The sequence below is a fragment of the Carcharhinus amblyrhynchos genome, chromosome 8, assembly GCF_965287045.1.
Source record: "Carcharhinus amblyrhynchos chromosome 8, sCarAmb.v2.hapA, whole genome shotgun sequence".
Lineage (NCBI taxonomy): Eukaryota > Metazoa > Chordata > Chondrichthyes > Carcharhiniformes > Carcharhinidae > Carcharhinus > Carcharhinus amblyrhynchos.
In genome coordinates, this window is record NC_137331.1 from 73,709,657 (window position 1) to 73,734,136 (window position 24,480).

The 24,480-nt window shown below is 40.6% G+C and overlaps 1 protein-coding gene across 1 annotated transcript in view; it reads left to right on the top strand.

The window, feature by feature from the left end:
* Nucleotides 1–24,480, top strand: part of garem (GRB2 associated, regulator of MAPK1) — a 93,727-nt gene that overhangs the window by 39,875 nt on the left and 29,372 nt on the right. The window contains exon 3 of the mRNA XM_080194272.1: nucleotides 19,481–19,611. Within this exon, the coding sequence (XP_080050398.1) occupies nucleotides 19,481–19,611 (131 nt within the window). The remainder of the gene's footprint in view (nucleotides 1–19,480; nucleotides 19,612–24,480) is intronic.

Genomic DNA, 24,480 nt, shown 5'->3' on the forward strand with positions numbered 1-24,480 from the left:
ATCATAGAACCATTTTCCTACATGGGTTCCAGTACAGGGAATATTAAAAGATCTCAAAAGTCCACCCAAATATAACCTGAAAAGTAGTAGGACTTTAGGCCTTATTTACCTCCCTTCAAGCAGTGCATTCTAGATAGCCATCACCTTCTGAATAAGAAAGGATTTGAGAAAAAGAAACTTTCTGAATCTACTGACCTTTATCCTAAATCTATGCCTTCCTGGGATGGACCCCCGCCAACGAAGGGAAACAACTGCTCCGTACTCTCCGGGACCCCCCCCAGTCTTTTACACCTCAAGCGTATTCCAGAGGAAATCCAAAAGAGAAGTATCACTCATCACCCTCAAAGTACCTGCACACACTCTCACACAGGCAATCTGCCTGGTTCCCAAAGGGCCTGAACATCTCCCTTGTTAGCTGCTACAGCTCTAGGCATTTACAGAATATTTTGGGATTCTACCCAAAGCAGTACACAAACCCTCTTCCTTCAGGTCCCCTCTTCACCCCCAAGTACCTTCTTTTCTCTCCTCCCCACAAACAAAAGAACTTTTTCCTTCACCACCACTCCTCCAACCACCCCCCCCCCCCCCCCCCCCCCACCCCCACCATACAAATACATTCTTGTTCACCACTCCTTGCTAAATAAGATGAACATAAATAAAGATGGAAAAGCTCCAGGGGACAAGACAACAAGCCACAATATAAGGACAAGGCATCACAAGGGACAGAAAGGGTTGGACATGTGCCAAACCAAAAGTGACAGAGCATGAAGAAAAGGGAACATGCCCAATCTCTGTCCAACCCCAAAAACCTGACCTTTTCTATTGATTTTTGATGAACCAGATAACCTCTTCCCCCTTTCAACAGCATAAACCCATACACATCTACTTCTCTGTCCCAAGGAAGATTCATTTAAGCTTGTTTTTCTCTTCAATGATGCTGTCAGACCTGCTGAGTTTTTCCAGCACGTTTTTATTTAGGACTGCTCTTGCCTTGTTCTATTCTTATCCATCTAGATGTATCAAGAGTGTCATGTGCAAGTTCCTACTGCCACACTGTTATCTTTGGTGTCTGCCAAAGATTTATCCCTGTCCTGTTCCTTTTTCTCATCTGCATGCAGCCCCTCTGTAGCATCATGCAAAAGCATAACAGTAGTCTGCGTGTGTATGCAGATGACATGCAGCACTACTTCAACTCCACTCCTCTCAACACCGTCGCTATTCTTAACTTACTGGACTGCTTATCTGGCACCCAGCACTGGATGGGGAGAAATTTCCTACAATTAAATATTGGGAAAGCAGAGGCTATTGTCTTTTTGTTCGAATAAGAAACTCTTTCTTTTCCTTACTAATATTTATGAATTCCATGCCTCTCTCTGAGATAGGTTTTGGAATTTTGAGTGTCATTTTAAAAAATGATTCCATGTTTTGTGGGCATAGTTGGCTAGGCCAGCACTTATTGCACCTTGAAATTCTGTGATCTTTCTTCATTTAAGTAGTATCTTCCTTTTTTATTCTTCCTGCCAAAGTGAACAACTTCATATTTTCTTGCACGATACTCTATCTGCCAGATTTTTGTTGATTCACTCAACCCATATCCATTTGCAATCTACTTGTCTCCTCTTCACAACATATTTTCTAACCTTTGTGTCATCTGCAAATTTAGCTACCATGTCTTGCTCCCAACCCACCTATTTAAGTCATTGATGTAAATTGGAAGAAGCTGAGGCCCCAACACAGATGCCTGTGGGACTCCACTTACAATACATATTCCTCCTTCAAAGAACTCCAAAAAGTTATTGAACATGGTTTCCTTTTTACTAAACTATGTGAGACTTTTTTTTAAGTGCCCAATTGCAACCTCCTTAACAATTGGCTTTGGAAAGGTGTTAGAATCAATGCAAAACTCACTGGCCTATAGTTTCCTGTTTTTTGCCTCTCTCTCTTCTTGAATTGAGGGATCATGTTTGCTACTTTCCAGTCTGAGGAAACCTTTCCAGAATCTAGCAACTTTATAATATTGCCATGAGAAATGTAGGTGGCAATGCCACAAATGAATTAAGCTGTATTTTTCAGTATATTTTCATGCTGTGTACTGTGCTAAAGTAGAACCAACCTCTGGTCCCACTGAGATCAACAACAACCTTGCCGGGCACTCCAACTCTCCACATCTGAAATGCAAATTGCAGCAGAAAAGGTCCAGAGAAAAGCTTTCAAGTGCTGGATGCTTGTGTTGGATGATTAGATTCAATAAACTATTGAAGGTCTGACAAATCTTCAAGATCACGTGGGATTTCCTGAAAGTGGTTAGCACTGTTGCCTCATAGCGCCAGGGACCTGGGTTTGATTCCTGGTTTGGGTCACGGTCTGTGCGTAGTTTGTATATTTTCTCTGTGTCTCTGTGGGTTTCCTCTGGGTGCTCCAGCTTCCTCCCACACTCTGAAAGACGTGCTGGTTAGGTGCATTGGCCATGCTAAATTCTCCCTTAGTTTACCTGAACAGGTGCCAGAGTGTGGCCAGTAGGGGATTTTCACAGCAACTTCATTGCAGTGTTGATGTAAGCCTACTTAATACACTAATAAATAAAGTTTTAAAAAAATCCATAGGAAATCAAACAATTTCCACTACCTTTAATGGTGGATACCTCCCAAAAACCTTCATGTTAGCCCACAATCACCCTAATACATAAACCAACAGAATGTTACATCAGTCCTCAATTGCAACACTGTGGTTTGGCCTAAGCTGTGGCCTGCAGGCTGGATTTGCCCTCCATAGACTTAGCGAGCTAAACCAAAACCAGGCGATTGTAGAGTTGCGCACCATTGCAGCAGCAGAAACATAACTATTTGTAGAATTAACCAAATAATGGAACTGCCTCATTTCTGAATGTGATCGGAAAACCTAAAAAAAGCTATGTTCAAGCAATAGCTAAATAATCTCTCCATTCTCAATTTGAACTAATGGTTGGACCTTGTCCAACTGGAGACTAAGTGGGGTTGGCTTTATTCTCTTTATAACCTGACTAAGCCACTACATTAAGGATTAATCCCTGAAATTAAGGATTATGTGATAGTGGAATTGATGCATCCTTCCTTCTGTTTAGTCACCAATCACCTGGAACTCTCCATTTGCCCAGATAGTTGGCTCGCGATCAAGAATTGAGCTGCCACATTTCCACCCGATCTCCAATAATGTTACGGCCAATGAATGAAAGTTTTCACAGCAAATGGTAGTGGGGGGGAATGGGGGAGGAGGGGTGGGGAGGGTAGAGAATTATAATGTTGGTGATCTTTATTTTTTTCCAAGCAGCGTCCTGGAGATTAACTTTCCAATTCCTGGAGATCTCTGGAGGGTTGGCAAGCATAAACCCCCTTCAAGAGGCACAGCAGTTGGCATTGCTACCTCACAGCGTTAGGGACTTGGGCTCAACTCCGGCCTCAGGTGACTTTCTGTATAGAGTTTGCACTTTTTCCCAGTGTCTGCGTGGGTTTCCTCCAGGTGCTCCAGTTTCCTCCCACCGTACAAAGATGTGCAGGTTAGGTTGATTGGTCATGCTAAATTAATCCTAGTGTTGGGGGGATGAGCAGGGTAAATATGTGGGGTTATGGGAATTGGGCCTGGGTGGGATTGTGGTTGGTGCAGACTCAGTGAGCCAAATGGCCCCCTTCTGTAGGGATCTATGATTCTCCCCTTTTCTTTGGAATTTGTAAGGCAATTTTATGCAGATGACATTTTCCACTGTTCCTGCAATTTGCAGACCATCAAATAACTTGTACTATAAATTTAATGTCCTCAAAGTAGAGAACATGGCCTTTGCCCAGAATATCCTAATGCAAGCGCAAGAGCCATATATCTCTCTGGGCAAAGCAGGCTTTGAGTATGCAGTGGTGCCCACATTCCCAAGACTTCACACAAAATAATGTATCTGTCTTACTGATGACCTTGACAAACGGAGGCACAGGCTGCCCAACTTAATGCTGGGGAATAATTAAACCCCATAATAATGAAAGTACTCCCTGAACTCCATCACTTTTATATTAAATATTGAGAGCGGTTCAAATGTGGAATTGATGTAAACCATTGTTGAAGCCAAGGCTATGCTTTATTTTAATGGAATGAAATAGTTGTTTAAAACAGGAATGTCAAGTATCAAAGGATTTGGGGAATGAAAAGGACAATGACATTAAACTGGACTGATAATTTGGTGACAAACTTATCAGTCCATGAGGGTTATATATGATTGTGTGCAATCTGAAGTACAGAAGGTACAATCACCATAGTTTCAGATGACCATATGTTACTTTGAGGGAGAGAGCTGACTGATGGTGATTTAACCTGAGGAAAACTAAACCTCAGGCAAGGGGCAGGTTGAGAAGCTGGACCTTCATGAATGACTTCAGCCTGTATGGGAATTAAACCCCTATTGTTGGCATTGCTCCACATCACAAACCAGCCGTCCAGCCAGCTGAACGAACTCACCCCCAAAGGAAATAACCTTCCTGTCAGGGAATTGAACTCCAGTCTCCCTGTGACAGATGTGGATACTAACCACTATCCTATCGAAGAAGTGGCACAGGTTAGGGAGGGGGCACCCAGATGTACTGTAACAGCAAATTATGACCTGAGAACAAAGATTTTGCACAAAAGATGGTGAGATGTTGCTTGCTGGTGAGAGTTCCATTTTTTTTCATGCAATTGGTGAATAAATGGAAGAGAAATGTGTTTATTTTTTAAAGAAAGGCTGATGCACTGAGAACGGTAGCTTTTTGCTAATCCTCTGCTTCTAGATAAAACAAAAGCAAAGGCACAGTGAGCTCTGTTTCTTCAGCAGTCCCTGGGTTTGAACAGTGAGTGGCTTTATACCAGTATACACTGAGTACTGTGTTTTAAATTCTTACTTCCAGATTTCTTTGCCAATCTTTTGATTGGAAGCTAAAGCTTAATGTTCGGTAACTCCACAGTTAATTCCTTGTTGTTCAAAGGATCAATCCTAACAAACCAACTAATTAATTACGTATGTAACAGATACTTTTGTTTCAAAATGTAGAACAGCACCACCACACCGCCCCCGCCCCCCCCCCCCCCCCCCCCCCCCCCCCCGAAAAATTACTTATTGCTTCATTCCCACTTGCCCACCCTGCGATGCTCAGTTAAATTTCTGGTTGGGGGTGGGGAGAATCTCTAAATGAGTTCTTCCCAGCACAAATTGTGTTGTGACCCCTCTTGCGAGACTCTTCAGCCATAATGCAATTTGCACATGCACATGTGGGCCTGGAGAATTGGTTCCAATATATCCAAGTCAGGATGGTGCGTAATTTAAAGATGATACTGGCACAACATTGCTGCTCTTGTACTTTGGTAGATATAGTTGAAGTAATGGAGTAATCCGGAGATGAGGGGGTTGGACTATGAAGAGAGACTAAATAGACTGGGTCTGTACTCGTTGGAGTTTAGAAGGATGAGGGGGGATCTTATAGAGACGTATAAGATAATGAAAGGGATGGATAGGGTAGAGGTAGAGAGATTCTTCAATCTTAGAAAGGATAGCAGGACTAGAGGGCACAGCCTCAAGATAAGGGGGGGGGAGCAGTTTAGATCGGAGTTGAGGAGGAACTTCTTCACTCAAAGAGTGGTGAATCTCTGGAATTCTCTGCCCGTTGAAATGGTGGAGGCTATCTCACTAAATATATTTAAGTCACGGGGTAGATAGGTTTTTGACAGACAAGGGAATTAAGGGTTATGGGGAGAGAGCGGGGAAGTGGAACTGATCCACTTCAGATCAGCCATGATCTTATTGAATGGCGGGGCAGGCTCGAAGGGCTAGATGGCCTACTCCTTCTATTTCTTATGTTCTTAATCTTACTGAATTGCTACAGTACACTCTGGATTTCATACAAACTGCAGCCACCATGTATCAGTGGCAGAGTGGCATGAATATTGAGCCAAAGTGGGATGGAAACCAATCAAGTAAATTGTTCTGCCCTGTATTGTGCTTAGCTGCTTGAGTGTTCTGGTGGCTGGGCCCCTCCAAGTGAGTTGAGTATTCCATCATATTCCTGACTTGAATCTTGTCAGTGGGTGGGGAAGCTTTAAAAGGTCAGAGTGAATTGTTTGTCAGAGCTTCTGTCTTGCTTTTGTAACAGCTAGTCTGTTTTCTGTGGAGCTCTTTTGACGTAGCAAAGCCTGTTTTAGCTTCTGGTCAGTGGTGGGGAAACTCTTGTTCCATGAAAAGTTCTGGGGAAGTAAGCACACTTTCTCCAAGTTGTGGAACAAATGTCACCTGCCACCTGTCAGCCCACTTCTTTTTCTAATCCCCTTGTTGATTGGCATATGCTGCTTCATTGTCACACCACTGCAACCACAAGTACAAGTATTTTCAGATCAAAATAGCAAATAAACTGTTTTCTAAAGCGTTATGGTTAACAGGTGCTTATGTGATCAGAAAACAGTTTTCAGTTGGTTCCCTTGCTTTTCATGGCATATCAATGATTTACACTTAAATATGGGTGGCATGATTAAGAATGCAAACGTTGGCCATGCGATTGACACGAAGGGCTGAATAGCCTCCTCTGCACCATAAAACTTTTTGTTAGAAGCATAGCATCCCAACAGTGCAGAAAGAGGCCATTCAGCCCATCAAGGCTACATCAACAACAATCCAATCTAGGCCATTACCCCGTAACCTCATGTACTTATTCTTCTTATCCTCCTGATACTAAAGGACAATTTAGCGTGGCCAATCCACCTAATGTGCACATTTTTGGACTATGGGAGGAAACCCACGCAGACACAGGGAGCACATGCAAACTCCACACAGTCACCCAAGGCTGGAATTGAACCTGGGTTGCTGGCGCTATGAGGCAGCAGTGCTAACCACTGTACCGCCCATTTTTGCTCTGTATTTTCTCCTCAATAAAATAATCTTTATAGTCTAAATTTATTTAGTGTCACAAATAGCCTTACAATAAAGTTATCGTGAAAATCCCCTAGGCGCCATTCTCTGGTGCTTGTTTGGGTACACTGAGGGGGAATCTAGCATGGCCAGTGTACCTAACCAGCATGTCTTTCAGACTTAAACTTGTTTTTAGCACAGACTGGATTGCTAATTTATACTTGTATAGGTTTTTAAAGATTAAAATTTTACAAATCTAAAAATTTGTCAAACTTTGAATGGATTTGTTTACATACACTGGTATGTTTGCAATAATGCAGAGTTAATTTGTCACAATGGAGCTAAAGTGGCTGTAGAGTAATCAGTGTATTGTGTTGCGCCATACTGTTACAAGCAAACCAAGAAGAAAACCAGGTAGGTTCAATTTGACCATTTTCATAGTGCAATTTTAAAAAAGAATTCTTTTTTAAATGCTGAATTTTAAAATCAGATCATAATTTAAATTTCAGAAGGTGCTTAGGATGCTGAACTTAGAAATTTTCCCACTGACTTGGAAACTAAACAGAAAATTGAAAGGCCAAGCATCGGACGAGCTTGCATGGAGGAGTTAATTGGCAGTTATTTAATTTTTGTCAAGCAAAATTGCTCCTTTTGTGAAGAAGTTCAGAATTTTAAATTTTTTGTGCAATCAAATTGACTTGTTTGAAACCATTGATAACTTGCTTTGAATGTTCAGCTACTGTAACTTACTGTAATCTACTGTATCTGGGTTTCTCAGCCTTGGAGTTTGGAGAAGACAGTGAGGCTGTAAAAACAAGAAAATAGAGTTTAAATCACAAACAAGTACTCTTGTTAGACCCCTAAATTTCATGACTATATAGTTAGATGTTCATCAGCACAGTCACACTCCTAAATGTGATTTCCAAATTACTAAAATAAGTAACTTGCACTAGACATCTTCTCCCCATGTCTGTGTGGGTTTCCTCAGTGCTCTGGTTTCTTCCCACAGTCCAAAGATGTGCAGCAAAAACAGAAAATGCTGGAAAATCTCAGGTCTGACAGCAAATATGAGGAGAGAATAGAGCCAAGGTTGAATCTAAATGACTCTTCAGAACTGAGAGTGAGGAGATTCGATGGAGATTTTTACGATGGGGTAGTGGAAGGGAACAAAGGGAATGTAAATGAGGAGCCTGCGAAGATGCAAAACTTGTCCGTTAAATGACCAAGAAGGCGTGAATGGCAGAACAGATGTGCCAGTTAGGTGAATTGGCTATGGTAAATGTCAGGGTTACAGGAGTAGGTCAGTGGGTGATGGGCTATGGTTAGGTGCTCTTTCAGAGAGTTGGTGCAGATTTAATGGGCCGAATGGCTGCCTCCTGCATTACAGGGATTTTTATAATAGAACTGTAGTTTCCATGACACCTTGTATTTGCTTCAGCAGAGGTAGGGTTGGAAAATTTTACTTATCATTCATGTCCACCTGCTCTGTCCATTTTCAGGATATAGAATTTGTGGGTAGGATTTTTATTGTCTTTGAATACTGGAGGCTTCTTCCTAGTTTTGAGTGGAAGCCAAAAAGACAGTCCCTGGGAAGGGTTCAGGAGATACTTAGAGTAAGGAGATGACAGAAAGGGTGGGGGGGGGGTGGTGATTTTGAAGAGTGACAAATGGAATGAATCTATAGGCAGGGTGATGGTGCAGAGGAATGCTACAAAAGTGAGGAAAGGCCAGTGAGGAAGGAGATGGTAAGAAACTGCCAATGTCTTAAAAACTGCTTTCTGCATGAAAAATGACCTTCAACCCTCAGTAGCTGCAGTCCATACCATCACTCTTCTGGGTGTCACATTTGGGTGCTTTACCTTTGTCAAAAGATTTAGTTATATTTAACCAAACATTTTCTCCATATTTTTGCTAGCTTTAGGTATTTAGTGTTGAAACCAGCAGAGATGACAACCTGTTAGTTATTAAAGGCTTCAAATGTAGAGGAGCTCCCTGCTGTAAGTTATGTGAAAATCAGTATAGTTGTTCAGAACTTGTATCTGATAAGTCTGCCAATAATTAAACATATTTTTCCTGAATTAACCCACTGTGGTATCAAGAAACAATAGTTTGAAATCTGATTTTTTTTTGTTTCCATGCACAGTCTTGTTTTTCTATTTGTTCTGTATTGACATGCCTACATTGTTACATGCAGTTACCACCACAGTACTCTTGTCATAGTATGTAGATAGCTGTTAAAAATGCTGTTGACCTAGTTTTGCAAGGGTGTAGCTTTGTGGTTGAGAGATTGGGAAGCAGACTGAGTGCAGCTGTACTGAAGTGGGGAGTAAATCTTTTCCTAAAAATGTGGGTGGACGTATTGTTGTGTGTATATATATATATAGTATGTATGTATGGTGCATATTGTGTGTATTTGATGTAAACATAGATTTTGTGTGTTTATAATGTAGTGTATGTAGATATAATTGTAGGAGTATATATTACGTAATGCCTGTACATGCAATATATGGTGTGTATGTGTGGTGTGTTTTAGCAATATTTATGGATGTGGGTTTGTATGACTATAGATGTAAACAGGTATGGACAGCGTGCGTGGGGGATGGGCATGGATGGATGATGGGATACTGGTGAGTTTAGTGATGAATGGGTGGGGACAGAGGAGTGAGCATATAAAGCTAAATTAGTCAGTTCAAACTGGAACAATCCTATTGTTTTGAATAGCTTTAAATGAGAGATTATGAATATTCTGGATTGAAATGATTATGTTGCAATGATCAAATTGCAAGCTAACATATATACTATCTGGCATTCCTTTTTATATTCCTTGCCACATTTGTAAAATTTTAAATCAATTGTATTTAGTCATTGCTGATTAATTTGTAATTTTAGTGAAAATTCCTGCTTCCCACTTGTCTCACAAGCTGCACTTAATAGTTGCATTTATTGTGGAGATATAATTATGTGGAAATGTATTAAGCAGAAAAGATTTCTGAGGTTTCACTTCAGCTCTTGTTTTAGCAGTATTTTAATCTCACTCACAGCATTTTCAGCAATTTGTGTAGGCAGACTGGAATTCCAACATATATGCTCTGAGGAACCTATGCACTATATACCAAATGCTAAATCCACACCTATTGGGTATGGTAGCATAGTGGTTGTGTTTCTGAACTAGTACTCTAGATGCCTGAACTGATACAAATTCCATCATGGCAGCCAGGGACATTGAGGGAGCAATTATTGTTGTTGCACCAGTTCACCAGATTCTCTATCTCTTTCCTGTACTTTGTTTCATCATTGTTTGTTTGAGATCTGACCCACTACTCTGGTGTCATCAGCAAACTTGAAAATCAAGTTGGAGGGAAATTTGGCCACACAGTCATGGGTGTAAAAGGAGTCCTATGGGGCTGAGGACACAGCTTTGGGGCACCAGTGTTGAGGATGATTGTGGAGGTGATGATATTGCCTATCCCTACTGATTGTGGTCTGTGGGTTAGGAAGTTCAGGATCCAGTTGCAGATGGAGGAGCCAGGCCCCAAGCCAGAGTTTGGAGATGAGTTTTGTAGGAATAATGCTGTTGAAGACTGAGCTGTAGTCAATAAATAGGAGTCTGACATAGGTGTCTTTGTTATCTAGGTGTTCGAGGGTTGAGTGCAGGACCAGGGAAATGGCATCTGCTGTGGACCTGTTCCTGCGGAAGGTGAATTGTTATGGATCCAGGCAGCCCGGAAGGCTGGAATTGATTCGTGCCATGACTAACCTTTTAAAGCACTTCATAATGATGGATGTCAGAGTCACTGGAGGATCATCATTAAGGCATGCTGCTTGGGTTTTCCTTGGTACCTGGAATGATGGTTGTCGTTTTGAAGCAGATAGGGACCTCAGATTTTTGTAAAGAGAGGTTGAAGATGTCTACGAATGCCCTCGCCAGCTGATCTGCGCAGGATCTGAGTGCTTGTCCAGGAACCTCATCCGGGCAGTTGCTTTCTGTGGGTTGACTTGAGAAGACTGCTCTGGTGCATCTGCAATGGTGCCTTCAGATACAGGTTCACCCAAGGCTCCGAGTGGAGGGCATGCTGTCGCTGACCCCCTGCTCAAAATGGGCATAGAATGTATGCTTGTCAGGGAGGGGTGCATTGTAGCCAGCGATTTTACATGCCTTCATCTTGTAGCCGGTGATTTTACATGCCTTCGTCTTGTAGCGTCTTGGACCCCCTTGATGGGGGTCCATGTGGCTAGCCTGGTACTCTAGCTCGGTCCAGTATTGTCTTTTGGCATAGTTGATGGATCTCCTTAGAAAATCTCTGGCATTCTTGTATAGGTTAGGGTCACCTGATTTGAGTGTCTTAGGCCCGGACTTCAGCAAGCAGTGGATATCCCTGTTCATCCATGGTTTCTGGTTTATACCGATATATAAATATTAACATAGTACAGAACACTTTTCTCTGAATGTTGTGCTAAGAAAATCATTTGAGTGGAGGGGAGTAGAAGAAAGACCACATGTAGAACAAAACATTTTCCATTGATAAATGTTTTTGTTCAATAAGAACTTTGCATTTATATAGTGCAGTAATGTAGTGAAGCATCCCAAGGCACTTTTAAGTGTTTCAGACAGAATTGGATAGGAACAGCAGAGTTTTGAGCTCCAATTTACAGAGTCGAAGGTGAAAGTTGCCAACAGAGCATTAGAATAATTAATATATAAAGTGCTGGAAATACTTGTACTCAGCTACTCAGGTCAGGCAGCAACTATGGAGTGAGAAACAGTTAATGTTTCAACTTGTTTTGCCGGAACAGAAAAAATGATGTAACATATATAAGCAAGTGCAGAGGCAGGGGAGGGAGAAAAGAACAAAAGTGAAGGTTTGTTAAAATTTTGAAGGCAGGAGAGATTAAATGTTTAAAGGTATGGATGATACAAGGCAAAAGGACACGGTGATGGAAACAAGAATGGACCTAGCAAAGGTATAACTGGGAATAGCAGACTCATCACCAACAGCTGCTGTCTCAAAACATTGAGGCAGACATTATCTGAAATTGTTGAGCTGTCTGAAAGGCTATAAAGTGCTAATCAAAAGATGAAGTGCTGATTATTCAGCTTCATAATATAAGAAATAAAAGCAGGTGTGAAGCCATATCCCCAAGCGACTTTCTTACTGAGTTCTGCCATTCAATAAGAACATCGCTTGGAGGTGGCTTATCTTGATCACAAGTCCCTTAGTGTACAAAAATCTGTCACTGTCTGTCTTGAATATACTTAATGACTAAGTATTCACTGGCTAGCTGAGGGAGAGAATTTGAAAGATTTGCAACCGTCTGAGGGAAGGACTTTCTCTCCATTTCTGTCCTTAAATGATATCCTACTTATTCTGAGATTATAAACCCCTAGTTCTAGATTCATCAGACAGGGGAAACATCCTCCCAGCATCTAAACTATTAAGCCCTTAAAATTTTGATATTTTGATGAGATAATATCTCATTCTCCTAAACTCTAGAAAATATAGGCCTAGTCTATTCAATCTGTCATATGAAAATTCCTTTATTCCTGGAATCTGTCTAATAAACCTACATTACACTCTAAAGGTAAGTATATCTTTTGATAAGGAAACAAAAATTGTACCTAGTACTCAGTGTGATCTTGTCAAAGCTTTATAATAGGTCTACTTTACTCTTGCACACTAATTCCTGATGATCAAGGTTACAATACCATCTGCTTTCTTAATTGCTTTGTTGTACTCTCATGTCAACTTTTTGTAATTCATGTACAAGGCTACCCATGCCCGTCTGAATATAGCATAGACTAGAATTTGATTGTCCATGCAAAAGTAGAAATTTGTCTTTGAAATCACCTCCAGTAGAGCATATAGACAAGCAGTCATCAGTTTAAAAAAGTGAATGTTTCATGTATACCTATGTTCACACATTTGTGCATATGTGACACACCCATACCATACAAACATAACACATTGCACTCTGCCATTACTGCAGTTGAATAAATAAAAGCAGTGGGTTGAGTTTACATTATTATTCAGTAAGCTTAAGGCACTGGAAACAAAAAGACCTATTGAACAGACTTTTCTTGGCAATAGGCATTTGAAAGTGCCAGATTGAAGGGAGCCTTTCAAGTTGATGATATAAAGAGTGAGAAGAGTCACTGATGATGGCCTGAGCCTTCCTCTTAACTCCATTGTTAAGTAAGTTATTGAGCTGTGTATGCTGCCTACCAATGATTTTATCTGCGGTGTCAGCATATCTCATCTTAGCATCTCTCAGTCACATGTCACTTAAATAAATGCCATTTTTTGATGTCCTCTGTGCGTTCACGTTTGCTGTGCATGGCATTCACTTTCATGTGTAGTTTTCCCAATTACGAGCATATGGAATGGGAACAGAAGTGGGCCATTTGTCCCTCGAGCCTGCTGCACCATTCAATAAGATTAGAGCTGATCTGTTTATGTTGAGTTCTACATTCCCCATCTACCCCAATAACCTTTGATTTCCTTGTCTGACAAGAAACTGCCTTAAAAATATTCAACGATCTTGCTTCCACTTCTGAGACTGTGTTCCAAAAATTCTCCTCATCTCTGTCCTATAAGGGCATCCCCTAATTTTAAAACCCTACCCTCTAGTTCTGGAGTGACCGATGGGAGGAAACATCCTTTAAACATTCACCATGTCAATACAAGTAGAATACAGCACTGATCTTTGCAGGGCCTGATGAGACATGGCCAGTTTATTCTTTCTTGCTCTCTGTGCATTAACAAATCCTAATGTGGTTAAGAAAGCGTTTGTTGTACTGGCCTTCGCCAATTGAGGAATTGAGCTTAGGAATCGAGAGATAATGTTGCAGCTATATAGGACCCTGGTTGGACCCCACTTGGAGTACTGTGCTAGGTTCTGGTCGCCTCATTACAGGAAGGATGTGGAAGCCATAGAAAGGATGCAGAGGAGATTTACAAGGATGTTGCCTGGATTGGGGAGCATGCCTTGTGAGGATAGGTTGAGGGAGCTCGACCTTTTCTCCTTGGAGAGACGAAGGATGAAGGGTGTCCTGATAGAGGCGTATAAAATGTTGAGAGGTATTGATCGAGTGGATAGTCAAAAGCTTTTTCCCATGGCTGAAATGGTTGTTACACAAGGACACAGGTTTAAGATGCTGGGGAGTAGGTACAGAGGAGATATCAGGGGTAAGTTTTTCACTCAGAGTGGTGGGTGTGTGGAATGGGCTGCCGGCAACAGTGGTGGAGGCGGATTCGATGGGTCTTTTAAGGGACTTTTAGATAAGTACATGGAACTTAGTGAGATAGAAGGTTATAGGTAAGCCTATTAATCTCTAAGGTAGGGACATGTTCGGCACAACTTTGTGGGCTGAAGGGCCTGTATTGTGCTGTAGTTTTTCTATGTTTCTACGCAAGTCCAATCTAACATATAATTCCCAGCATCATGAGCCCTGATTTTGTGTAACGCCCTTACTGAATGCTTTTTGAAAATCAAATACACTACTGGTTTCCCCCGTTACCTATCCAACATGTTACAGTCTTGATTTGTCAAACATGATTCCCCTTTGTTAATCTTGATGACTGCATCCAACCATATTATAATCTTCTAAGTACCTTGTGTTATGACTGTTCGGCATTATAAGATGGTTAATTTTTTGAAGCAGAACAAAATAGGAGCACAAGGAAGCCATTTGGCTCTTCGAGCCTGCTCTGTCGTTCATTATAATCATGGCTAACCATTCAAATCCTGCCATTCTATGTTCCATATCCTTTGTCCCCTTCACCACAAGTGCATAACCTGCATCTTGAAAACATTCAACGTTTTGGTCTCAACTACTTTCTGTGGTAATGAATTACACTCTCTGGGTGAAAAAATTTCTCCTCATGTCTGTCCTAATCTGTATCCATACTATCAAATAAATCAGTTGGACTTAAACCTGGTGTTGTCAGACTTCTTAGTACTCTGTATCCTCAGTCTGTAACCCCTGGTTCTGGTTGCTTCCACCATTGGGAACCTCCTTCTTGCATCTACTCGGTCTAGTCCTGTAGAATGTTATAAATTTCTGAGATCCCACTGCCCCATTTTTCTGAAGTCCAGGAAGCACAATGCTAACTGACTCTATATCTCTGCTCATAAGTCAGTCCTGCCATCCCAAGAATCGATCTGCTAAACCTTCTCTACACTCCCTCTTTAACATCCTTCCTCAAATAAGGAGACCGAAACTGCACACCTACAAGATGTTAAGTCAGGATTGTGATGGAATATTCTCTACTTTCCTTGATGAGTGCAGCTCTAACTCATCTGCATCTCAAAAAAAATGACACCATCAAGGACAAAGCAGGCCACTTGATTGGTACCTCATCCAAAAACATTCACTCCCTCTAACACCGACGAGCAGTGGTAGCAATGTGTACCTTTTACAAGATGCACTGCAGTGACAAATCAAACCTCCTGAATCAGCATCTTCCAAACCCATGACCATTACCATCTAGAAAGACAAGACTAGCAAGACACATGGGAGCATCTCCACCTGCGAAGTTCCCCTCCAGTCTACCTACCATGCTGACTTTCAGCAATGCCCACATAAATGAATTTAAAAGAAAATCCAATTTTCAGCAGCTGCAGTTTTTTTTTCTTTTGGAATATTTGAGTCTGGAGGCAACAAAGATATGAATGACGGTTTCAGCAGCAGATGAGCTGAAGCAGGGCTGTAGATGTACATTGTTGCAGAGGTGATGCAGCAAATATTGATACAATAGCTCAGGTTGGGGTCAAACAGAATGATGGCGTTCTGAAAAATCTTATTGAGCCTCAGGCAATGAACAAGAAAGTGGGAATGTTGTTTATTTTTTACACCAGGAACCAAGGGCCGTGGCTTTTGTCTCCCTAATATTTAATTGGAAGACATTTCTCAGTGAGTGAACGTGGGGCAAGCACTATTCATATTATGAGTTGAAATAAATCTGAACAAAGGCATTTTCATAATTCTGGCAAAAATCCTGAAATCTTAGCACATGTTTACCTAGAAGATTATCAAAGACACGAAATTTAACTTATAATAGAACAGTTAGCTAGATTATCAGTACAGTACAGTGTAAAAACATTTTTTCCAGGCTTCCTATTGAATTTTGTTAGGATCAATTGTCCTACATCTAAAGCTTTTCTACATTTCGGTTAGATGATGCACCCTTAATGAATACTGCATCTTGGAATGTAATGCCTCCACATATTACCTCATTTATAGGAAGCATTGCAACCTGTTTCTGCCTTGTTGTGGAATGCTTAAGAATCAGTAAGCAAATGCCCAGCTTGGGGACAGTAAAATCGATTGTTGGAGCTCAGTGCAGGCTTAGGGTCCTGCAAATTAATAAGTAATTAATGTGTATAAAATTGAGCAGAAAGCATTAGGATATTCTCAAAATGAGATTAGACTTCTCGGATATTATCACAAGATCATTTGAAATCACCTAGGAACTTTGGTATTAAGGTTGGCCGACATGTATCTTTTGGTGCAAAGTCCTTGAGTTTCTGTGCAAGAGATCACTTGCTGTTATTATTGCAACTTGAGATTTATTAAAAACAGATGAAGCGGCTTTGTGTTCAAGGCAAGTGCAATTTTATTCAGATCTTTCCTTAACCATTTAACAATAGTACATGATTTTGCAATTTGCGTTTTGAGTCACTATGATTAAGTTGCCATCTTTAATCTCCCAACAAATCCATATCCATGCCTAATAAGTCACCTCTCAATCACTCTATCTGGGTTGTCATGGAAAAGAATGAACACAAGTCCTAAAATTTAAAGATCTTTTCAGGTTTCTATAGATTGTCACCTCTCTATTGCTTTTTTTAATTAATATCTTTTAATCCAGTTCTGTCTGTTTGCTGCTAATTTTACTTATATTCCCCATCTTCCTTTAGATCTCATACGTAAATATAATGCAAAGAATGCTATCAAATGAAAGACTTAAGGATGGAATCAAAGTTAAAGTGAAAGTTGCTGGCTAGATTTATTATGAAAAACTATCTGAGGAAATGAAAATATTTTCAGTGGCTCATTTAAAAAAAACCTGAAGGCAATTAACAATGTCCCAATCACTGATGAGATTGGCTTGAATTTTTGAGTATAATGTGGGAAAATATGAAATTGTCCATTTTGGCAGGAATAATAAAAGAGAAACATTACTAAATGGAAGTGATTGCAGATCAGAGGTGCTGAGACTTGTATCTGTTGAAGTTTAAATGAGTAAGAAATGACTAGATTGAAATGTACGAGATCCTGAGGTGTCTTGACAGGTTGGATGTGGAAATGATGTTTCCTCTTCGGTGTTGCTGTTTAAAAATAATGGGTCACCCGTTTAAAACTGAGATGAGGTGAATTGCTTTCCAAAGGACATGTATCTTTGGAAATCTTTTCTAAAAAGACAGTTGGAAGCTGCTATAGGGTCCTGGACCAGAATCCCAAGGTATATTGTCAAGCCAGACTGGACCCCAACAATTTTTCGATTTTTTTTCATAAATGTGAGGATAGGATATTTCTTTCCAGAAATGATTCCACTGCAAAGTAGGGATCTTTAATAGTGAAACAAACTTAACACAGTTTAAATCTAACTATAACGAATGAAACAGCTTAACTATTAACGGTGGAACAAAATGAAAGGAAGCAACTTTATTTTCTAGCTTATGACTGTTCCCATTCTTATGTAAATCAAATCAACTTTTAAATAAATACAGCTAGCCAGCCCACATATACTTTCTTTCAGAGGGAGAAGCCTGTAAAATCCTTCTAACGTCAGTCAGGCTTCAGCTGCAACCTAACTGCTTTCTGCAAATTTTTTTTTTCTCTGCTACAGACCCAAACTGCACATAAACCACATCACCACGTGACCCTGTCAATCACTCATCAGAAATCCCAGGAGAATATAAGTAAACATAAGTCCATTAAATAAACACTTCCAAGGTTGAAATGAATAATTATCCTATTGTCCCAAAATCTGAACCACATTCCCAAACAGACATACCGACTGCCTGTAGCATAAAGCTAATTTTTAAACATTCCCCATAAATATTTATCCACGAGTTGCATATTATCATGACAAAGCAGAATCTTTGAATATTTTTAAGGCATCGGAGGTAGGCGGAGTACAGATTGGAGATTACTCTTTGAATAGCCATAAAGCAGTTGATTGGCGGAGCAGGCTAGTGGGAACAATGGCCGCCTCCTTGTTCATATGTAAATCACTAATGTAAATTAGGAACCCTGTTGACCTCCTCCAATTCCTTAGGCTCTCCACTCTCAGTATCATTTCACTAACAACCACCACTTTCTAATTTGTCTAAGATTTTCCCCTAATCCTCACAGGGATTTAGCCGTTCATCTGGAACTTTGCCAGTAGCATGTTTTTCATAGCCAGCATGGGTTATTCCTTTAAAAGTAAAGATTAGGAAGTTGGCCAGGCAGTACTTTCACCTTTTAAATCCAATGTCTGTCAATCAGGTGGTTATCATACAGATGGTCCTCAAAAGTTGATTCTAATAATTGACTCCATTATTATACACATGATTGAAATAAGATTGACAAGTTATCGGTCCCTGGGCCTGTTTTGTCACCCTTCTTGAAACTGAGCATGACATAACCTAAAAGTGTTTCTAATAGTAGCAGTCAAGTGGCACCCTCACAATCTACAGCCTTTCTTATGTTTTCCAAGTCCTGTTCAGATTACATTTAGTTCCATAAAACTGTATCAATTCTTTCAATCCTGTTTGCATTTTTATGCTTTTTACCTTTTGAGTGCCCAATTATGATATGTTTTCCTGATATGTTTTGTCTCTTTACACATCAGGACAAAATACTAACATGTTTCTGTATGTACATATTCATTCCAGTGAAATCTTTCCTTAGATGTTTTATAGAGATAATACTGTAGATCTTCTACTTGTTATTTCTGGATTAAAGCTTGCATTGCTACTTTTCATTTTTATAAAGGCCAGCTGATCTGTAGCTCAAGTTGAAGTCTACCTGAATGTTCCCTTTACTCTTTTTATCCTTTCAAAGGACGTGGGTACCATTGGCAATGCCAGCATTGTTACTCTTCCCATTTGTAATTAGCTTTCTTCTTGAATTGCTGCAGTCCATGTGGTGTAGAAGTATCCATTGTGTTACAGAGAATGGAGTTTTTTACCCTCTTAGTCTGAGGTTGTCCATCAAACTGGTTTTGCTGGTTCTGTTTTCTTTGAAATTAGCCCTTTTAAAATTAAATGCCCAGCTCCTGATTAGTGGTCTTTCTGAATCAGATATTTGAAATTACTCGGTGGGTACTGAAGCCCCAGGATATATTTATTATATTTGTATTACATGCCTTTTGTGGTATGCCTGATATCCTGGTTCAGACTATTTTATACCATCTCTGGCCCTAAACGTTCGTCATACATACCCTTTCTATCTCTTGGAAGGACAGGCTGTCTTCATTTTTCAGCTGACCTGGTGATTTCGAGTATGTGCAGACAAGTAAGTAGATAAGCTAGGAATTTAAAGATGGGTATACTGGTGAACCATTTGTTGAATCATGGTTTATTTTTTATTGCCCCTTCTAGGACAATTTAAGCTACTGGAACAGGACCGAGATATCAAGGAGCCTGTCCAGTACTTCAGCAGTGTGGAGGAGGTGGCAAAAGCATTCCCTGAACGAGTGTATGTCATGGAGGAAATAACATTCAATGTGAAGGTCAGAATTTGGAACAAATATTTGAGGACTTGCATGTTTAAGACCAACTACTCTGCAAATGTTGGCGTGAGAGTTACAGTATAAGGATCTGAAACTGAAATGTTCCGATATTTTTTAAAATGCTAAATTCTTCATCTCTGAAACAGTTACAGATGTTACCGTCCTGATACTGTGAAGATGACCTGTTAATTGAGTAAGCAAAGACTTAATGAAGGTTATGGATTTAAAGTAGCTTCTATATTTAGTTTTATCAACTGTGATTTAAAATGGAGGCCACCCTCTTCAAATGTGAAATGTCAGATATTTATGACAAGATAGGATGCTTAAAATGTTTCAGCACAGATTTGTGAAGGAGCAGGTCATGACTGAATCTATTTGTTTCTTTTTCAATGCTCCTTGGCATGGTGGGTAGCAGAATGTGTCTGGATATAATGAAACTTCATTAGAAATGGTCTGTTCAAAAGTGGGCGTGCATAGTGTTGAAAATAATCTTCTGATAAGTTGGTAATGTGTATATATAAGAGCGAGAAAGGGGAAGGCAAAAGAAATAGGGGAGTTGCAGTACTGCTTAGGAATATATTACAGCTGTACAGAGGAAGGACACCTTGGAAGAATCATGTAATGAGATACTGTGAGTAGAGCTCAGAAACAGGAAGGGGGCAGTCATTATGAAGGGGATGTACTGCAGGCCTCCCAACAGCCATGGGATTTTGGAGTCCGTTATTAAGTATGAAATTTCATACTACTTGGAAATGCATGGTAAAATAGGGCTGAGTCAGCAGGGCTTCGTCAAAGGTGGGTCATGTCTGACAAATCTGTTAGAATTTTTTGAGGAGGTGACAAAGTTAGACAAAGCAGAGCCAGTGGATGTGATTTATTTGGATTTTCAGAAAGCCTTTGACAGAGGTGCCTTATAGGAGGCTGCTAAATTAAAAGCCAGTGGTGTTAGAGGCAAGGTACTGGCACAGATAGATGATCAGAAGACAGAGTGGGAATAAGGGGGTGCTTTTCAGGATGGCAACCAGTGATTAGTAGTGTTCCACAGGGGTCAGTGTTGGGACCATAACGTTTCACTATATGCATTAATGATCTAGAAGATGGAACTGAGGGCATGGTTGCTAAATTTGTGAATGATGCAAAGGTATGTAGAGGGACAGGTAGTGTTGAGGAAGTGGAGAGGCTGAAGAATGACTTGGTCAGGTTAGGAGAGTGGGCAAAGAAGTGGCAGATGGAATACAGTGTGGGAAAGTGAGGTTATGTGTGTTGGTGGGAAGAATAGAGGCATAGACTATTCCCTAAATGGGGAAAGGCTTCAGCAGTCTGAAGCACAAAGGGTCTTGGGACTCCTGGTTCAGGCTCTGTTAAGGTTAACATGCAGGTTCACTTGGCAATTAGGAAGGCAAATTCAAACTTAGCGCTCATTTCTAGAGGACTAGAATATAAGAGCAGGGTTGTATTGCTTAGGCTGCGTAAGGCTCTGGTCAGACCCCACTTGGAATATTGTGAGCAGTTTTGAGCCCAGTATCTTAGTGACCTTGAAGGGAGTCCAGAGGAGGTTCACAAGAATAATCCCAGGAATGAAGGGTTTGACATTTGAGGAGCAGTTGAGGACTCTGGGCCTATATTCGGAGTTTAGAAGGATGAGGGAGGATCTAATTGAAACTTGCAGAAAATTGGGAGAACTAGGTAGAAACATCCTCTCGACGTCCACTCTATCAGTGAGAGAGACTAGAATTCAAGGGCACAATCTGAGTGATTTAAAACTTAGATGCGGAGGAATTTCTTCTTCAGTCAGAGGATGGTGAATCTGTTTAACTCATTGCCATAGAGGGATGTGGAGGCCAGGTCACTGAGTATCTTTAAGACAGAAATAGATAGGTTATTGATCAATAAGGGGATCAAGGTTTATGGGAAGAAGACTGGAGAGTGGGGAAGAGAATCATATCAGCCATGATTGAATGGTGGTGCAGACTCAATAGGCCAAATGGCCTAATTCTGTTCCTATGCCTTATGGTCCTAGGATTAAGGTGTTAAATTGGGGGAAGGCTAACTACAACCGGATTGGGCAGCATTTGGAGGCTGTTGTTTGGAAGAGGCTGTTTGAGGGTAAATCCACATCTGGCACAAGGGAGTCTTTTAAGGAGCAGTTGATTGGAGTGCAAGACAAGCATGTGCCTGTGAAAAGAAAGGATAGGAAAGGCAGGATTTGGGAACTGTGGGTGACCAGGGAAATTGTGAGTCTAGTCTTAAAAAAAGGGATGCATCATAAGGTCTAGGCAACTAAAAACAGATGAAGCACTTGAATACAGGGAAAGTAGAAAAGAACTCAGTTAGGAGGGCAAAAAGGGGTCACGAAATGTTCTTGGCACTCAAGATTAAGGAGAATCCCAAGGCATTTTATGCATACTTTAGAAGCAAGAGGGTAGCTAGAGAAAGAGTTGGTCCACTCAAAGACAAACAAGGGAAATTATGCATAGAACCAAAGGAAGTGGGTGAGATCCTTAATGCGTTCTTTGCATTGTTATTCAAAGGAAAGGGACATGCTGATTGGGATATGTAAATCCTCTAGGGCAAGTCTTCACTAAGAGGGAGCAAATGTTAGGTTTGTTAAAAAGCATTTAAGATAGACAAATCCTCTGGGCCAGCTATCCAAGATTACTGAGGGAGACAAGAGAGGCCTCCAACAGAAATCTATTTCCTTGTTGGCCACAGATGAGGTCCCAAAGGGTTGGAGGAGAGCCAATGTTGTCCTGTTATTTCAGAAGGGTAGCAAGGATAACCTGCGTAATTATAGGCCAATGAGCTTGACATCAAAGATACTGAAATTGCTGGAGAAGATTCTTAGGGATAGAATCTATACACATTTGGAACTGAATGGTCTTATTAGTGACATTCAGCATGGTTTTGTACAAAGGAGGTCATGTCTTGTTAACTTGATTGAGCTTTTTGAGGAGGTGATAAAAACGATGAGGGAAGTATTTCGTAAAGCATTTGATAAGATCCTTCATGGCAGGCTGGTGCAAAAGGTTAAATCACACCGGAGTAAAGGTGAACTAGCTAGATAGATTCAGAACTGGTTTGGCCATAGAAGACAGGAGTAGTGGTGAAAGGGCGTTTTTCTGAATGGAGGTCTTTAATGTGTTCGCAGGAATCAGTGCTGGGACCTCTGTTTGTAATGTATGTAAATTACTTGGAAGAAAATGTAGCTGGTCTGATCTGCAAATTTGCAGTTGATGCTAAGATTGCTAGAGTTGTGGTATGTGATGAAAATTATTACAGAATACAGCAGGAAATGGATAGGCTGGAAAATTGGTCAGAAATGCAGGTGAAGTTTAATCTGGACAAATGCGAGGTGATGCATTTCAGTAGCTCCAATTCAAATGGGAGCAACAAAATAAATGGCAGAGCGATCAGGAGCATAGACACAGAGGCACAGAGACACAGACACACACATCTGGGAATACGGGTCCACAGATCCTTAAAATGGTAGCCCAAGTGGAAGGATGGTGAAGTAAGCATATGGGATGCTTGTCTTCATCGGCCGGGGCATAAAGTATAAAAGTTGGCAAATTATGTTATATAAAACGTTGGTTAGGTCACATTTGGAATATTGTATCCAATTCTGGCCACCATGCTACCAGAAGGATGTAGAGGCTTTGGAGGGAATACAGAAAAAATTTACCAGGATGTTCCTGGCATGGAGAATATCAGCTTTGAGGACAGATTGAATAAACTGGGATTGTTCTCCCTGGAAAGACAGAGGCTGAGAGATGACCCGATAGAAGTTTTTAAAATTGAAGGGCGTAGAAATGGTGAACAGTTGGAAGCTGTTCCCCAGGGCAGGAATGACACTTACAAGGGGCACAGGTTCAAGGTAAGATGGGGGGGGTGGGGTGGGTAGGTAGTTTCAATAGAGATGTACAAGGAAAGCCTTTTACATAAAGGGTGATGTTGGGCCTGTAATGCAAGTGAGATGGTTGAGGCAGACAAGTTAGTGACATTTAAGACTTATCTGGAAAGACGTGTGAACAAATGGGGAATAAGGGATACAGGCGGTTGGTCTAAATAGGACCTGATTGGTGCAGGCTTGGTGGGTCAAAGGGCCTGTTCCTGTGCTGTATTGTTCTTTGTTCCTTGTTTTGCTAATGAAGGGTTAGAGTTGTATAATCAGCTTTGGAGATGACACAAATTTATCGAGCAGGACAGTGTATGTTTTTAGGAATAGAGATCTACAAAGCTATAAGCAAGTCCTTGTTTTAATTTTTCCTCTTTCAGTTGGTTAGTGTACAGGCTTGGTATTTGCATTTAGCACAAGAGTTTTGTTTTAATGTTATTTTACACCATGTCAAACAGGGTCCCGTGACCCGAGTGACCCCTCCCTCCCATCACCACCCCTGCTCCCCTTCAGTTCGGGGATTTGCTGATGAGGCTGTATGCGAGAGATACAGTGAACCAGACACCACTAGAAAAAATCAGCATATTTCTTTTATCTTTTTGAATTTTTTAAAAAGGCCTTCATTTACAGATGTAGAAATTTAGTAATGTAAAGTATTTCAACTTACAGATGTAAAGTTTTCTTTGATGATAAAGGTCCAACAGAACCTAACTACGGCTTTTACTTTGGTTATAATGGGGAAATCTGATTTGCTTATGTTTCATTTAAAGTTGCATTTTCAGGAACCCAACAGCAACTTGAAGTGAGGACTTACTGTAGATCAAAGGTGGGTAAAGTGTGTTGAGGTACAGATCAGCCATAATTCAGCAGAATGGTGGGATAGGCTTGAGGGTGCTAAATGACTTAAACATGTTCTTTTCTTCCCTATAAGGATATCTCATAGAAACTTAAAATTCTGACAGAGTAGATTCAGA